The 3,080-nt window shown below is 72.5% G+C and overlaps 1 protein-coding gene across 1 annotated transcript; it reads left to right on the forward strand.

The window, feature by feature from the left end:
* Nucleotides 1–1,119: 1,119 nt before the first annotated feature.
* Nucleotides 1,120–2,040, forward strand: FOXE1 (forkhead box E1). The gene has a single exon (XM_030567476.1). It carries the CDS (start codon nt 1,120–1,122, stop codon nt 2,038–2,040), a length of 921 nt encoding a protein of 306 aa, XP_030423336.1.
* The last annotated feature ends 1,040 nt before the right edge of the window (nt 2,041–3,080 follow it).

The raw sequence follows: 3,080 nt of genomic DNA on the forward strand, positions 1-3,080 counted from the left end.
GCCGGTGGGGCCCGGAGCCGAGTAGGCAGCACATCGAGGCGCTTATCGTTCGTGTTTTGTTCACGCTGCTGTTGTGATTGGCTGCCGCCTCCCCTCCCGCCGTGCCAGGCGCTGCGCAAACCCAGGAGAACGCGCGGGCCCCTCTCTCCAAGGAGGCGCCCGCCGCAGGGGACCCGAGGCCGATTGTAGGCGTCCGATTCCCGGCGATGCACACCCCAGACGGGGTGGGGGACGGCGCTCCAGGGCACAAGGCGCTATTTCAGGGTTACAGCCCTGGGCCCCCACTCCAGGAAGGCGCTGGCCAGAGCAGTAGGGGAGCCCTGGGCACGATGTCCTGGCGCCTCGCGGGCTCCGGGTGCTTCTCCCCAGCCCAGTGCGCCCCTCTCCTGGCGCCTTGCGCTGACCCTGGAGAGAACTAGGCGCAGACCCCGCCTGGCTCCCTCCAGCGCTTCTCCAGAGCGCACGCTGCCACTGGGCTCCCGAGCCTGGGAGAGGGCAAGGGCGCTCTGCTTTTCGGGCTGGCGGCTCCTCTCCTGCGCTGCGCCCATTCCCGACTCTGGAGCCCCGGAGTCAGGAGTTACCTGGGAAGGTGGGGGAAGGGCTCAGGCATCCCCCTCCCCCCGGCTGCCAGGGCTCTGGACAGGTCAGCCCCTTCCTGCAGGTGCGCCAGGGAGGCTGCGCCCCGGGCCTGGCCTGTCTCTTTAAGGCGCGGGGGGCGGAGGCGGTGGCCCGGCAGGTGGGAGTGCCGGCTGCCCAGGTACGGCAGGTACAGAAGGAGCCGGAGATCGCGGCTCAGCGGGCGGCATAAAAGGAGGGAGTCTCGCCCCCACCCCTCCTGTGCCGGACTGGCGCGGTTACCTGCGCGCCGGGAGCTGCGGCGCCCTCCGCCCCGGGCTGCCTGCCCAGCGGCCAGCCGGGCACGAGTTCCTGGTGATGGGGGCAGCAGCTCCCGCAGCCCTGGGTCTGGAGTCCCCGACCTGCCTGCCCCGGGCGGCCCGGAGACCGAGCCTCCCCCGCGCCCACCAGCAGTGAGTTCCTGCGCCGCCCCGCGCCCGGGCACCGCGCCCCTCCTGGACTGAGCCGCCGGCTTCGGGAGCCCCAGAGCGGAGCTTGCGCGGCATGACCGCGGAGAGCCAGCAGCCCCTGTGCGGGGGCAGCCCCGCCGAGCCCGGCCTCCTGCTCATGCCCCTGCTGAAGGCGGAGCCGGGGCCCCCCGAGGCGGGGGCGCGGGGCGCGGGCCGGCGGCGCAAGCGGCCGGTGCAGCGGGGCAAGCCCCCGTACAGCTACATCGCCCTCATCGCCATGGCCATCGCGCACGCCCCGGAGCGGCGGCTCACGCTGGGCGGCATCTACCGCTTCATCACCGAGCGCTTCCCCTTCTACCGCGACGGGCCGCGCAAGTGGCAGAACAGCATCCGCCACAACCTGACCCTCAACGACTGCTTCGTCAAGGTGCCGCGGGAGCCGGGCCGCCCGGGCAAGGGCAACTACTGGGCGCTGGACCCGGCGGCGCGGGACATGTTCGAGAGCGGCAGCTTCCTGCGCCGGAGGAAGCGCTTCAAGCGCAGCGACCTCTCCACCTACCCGGGCCCCGCGCCCGACGGGCCCTTCGGGCAGCCCGCAGCCTGCTACCCCGCCGCGCCGCCCGCCCCGCGCCGCCCCTTCGGTGCCCAGCTCGTCCCGCAACCCGGCCGCCCGCTCAGCCCCGAGCTGGCCCCGGCCCCTGCCAGCTCCTGCGCCTTCGGGGGAGCCGCCTACGCCAGCCCCGGCTGCGCAGGGGGCGCCGTCCCCTACCCGTACGCGGGGCCCGGCGCGCCGCTGCCGCTCACCCAGGCGCCCTACCCGCAGGGCAGCGGCCAGCTGTACCCGCCCGGCCGCCTGGCCCTGGCCGCCTCGCCCCCGCTGGGCGGCGACAGCCGGGACTTCTACGGCCGCATGTCCCCCGGCTACGGCCCCGGCGCGCAGCTGGGCGGCCCCGGCGCCTACCTGCGCCCCGCGCCCTACCCCGGCGCCGCGGAGAGGTTCGTCCCGGCCGTGTGAAGGGCCCGGGCTGGCGCTGGAGCGCTCGGCGCCGCCGGGAGTGAGGAGCGGGGATTGGGGTCCAGCCGGGCTCTGGTCCTGGCCCTGAGCGCTGGGCAGAGCGGCCGTGCAGGGCCTCGGGGGACACCGACACCGACGTGTGGCAAAGCCCCGGGGGCGGCCCAGGACACCGCCAGCAGTCAGCGTGGGTCCACTTTGCGTGCGCCCGGAACTGGCTCCGGACGCGCCCCGCGTGGGGAGCGATGGGGCGCGGGCCCTGTTCCCCACATCGCCGGCCTCCCCCCGCCTCGCTGCCCCCGGGCCCTGCGCGGTGCGGGGCAGCACCGAGAACGCAGCGGCCCGAGCTCTGCCTGCACAAGACCCAATTCCACGTGAACCACGAAGTCCTGGCCCGGACTCATCAGCCCGTAACTCCCGTTTCCTCCGGATCCCAGAGACAGGCGGGGGGTGTCCGCGGTTCTGTTCCTAGCCGCCTTGGACGTGTCACCCCAATAAATGGCTCTGCCGGCAGCACCGCGTGGGGTTTCCAGTTCTCTTCGCGGGTCTTGGGCAAGGGCTTAACCCCCCAGCCCCTGGGCTCGTTCGCGGGCCGCTCCCTCCTTAGTCATGTGTGGCCCGGGTCAGCGCTCAGCTCCGCTCCCTGCGGGGCAGGGGCCGTGCGAGCTCCCAGAGCAGCTGCGCCCTCAGATCGCTCCGGGGTGAGTCATCTCCCGGATGAAGCTCGAGCGAGACGCCTCCTCCGGCCGCAGGCAGGGCTTTCTCCTCTCCGGTCTGATTAGTGAAACAGCCGGTTAACTGGGAACTCGGGGCCGGAGCCGAAGCCTTTTGGGAGCAAGGTTTTACTAACTTGGCCGGACTGAGGTTTGCCTCGGTGAGAGGCGCAGCTTTGCGCTAGGCGCTGCACGGGCAGGTTGGGCTACAGTACACAGCCCTCTCCCCCGCCCCAACACAGAACTCGCTGTCGTGTCTACACGGGGAAGTGCTACTGGTGTAAACTAAGAGAGGTGAAGTAAAACGCTGTGGCCGTACAGGTGTCACTC

Source organism: Gopherus evgoodei, chromosome 6, assembly GCF_007399415.2.
Source record: "Gopherus evgoodei ecotype Sinaloan lineage chromosome 6, rGopEvg1_v1.p, whole genome shotgun sequence".
Taxonomy (NCBI): domain Eukaryota; kingdom Metazoa; phylum Chordata; order Testudines; family Testudinidae; genus Gopherus; species Gopherus evgoodei.

Bases quoted from the DNA above. Each gene is read 5' to 3' on its own strand.
- FOXE1 (XM_030567476.1), top strand. From the start codon at position 1,120: ATGACCGCGGAGAGCCAGCAGCCCCTGTGCGGGGGCAGCCCCGCCGAG.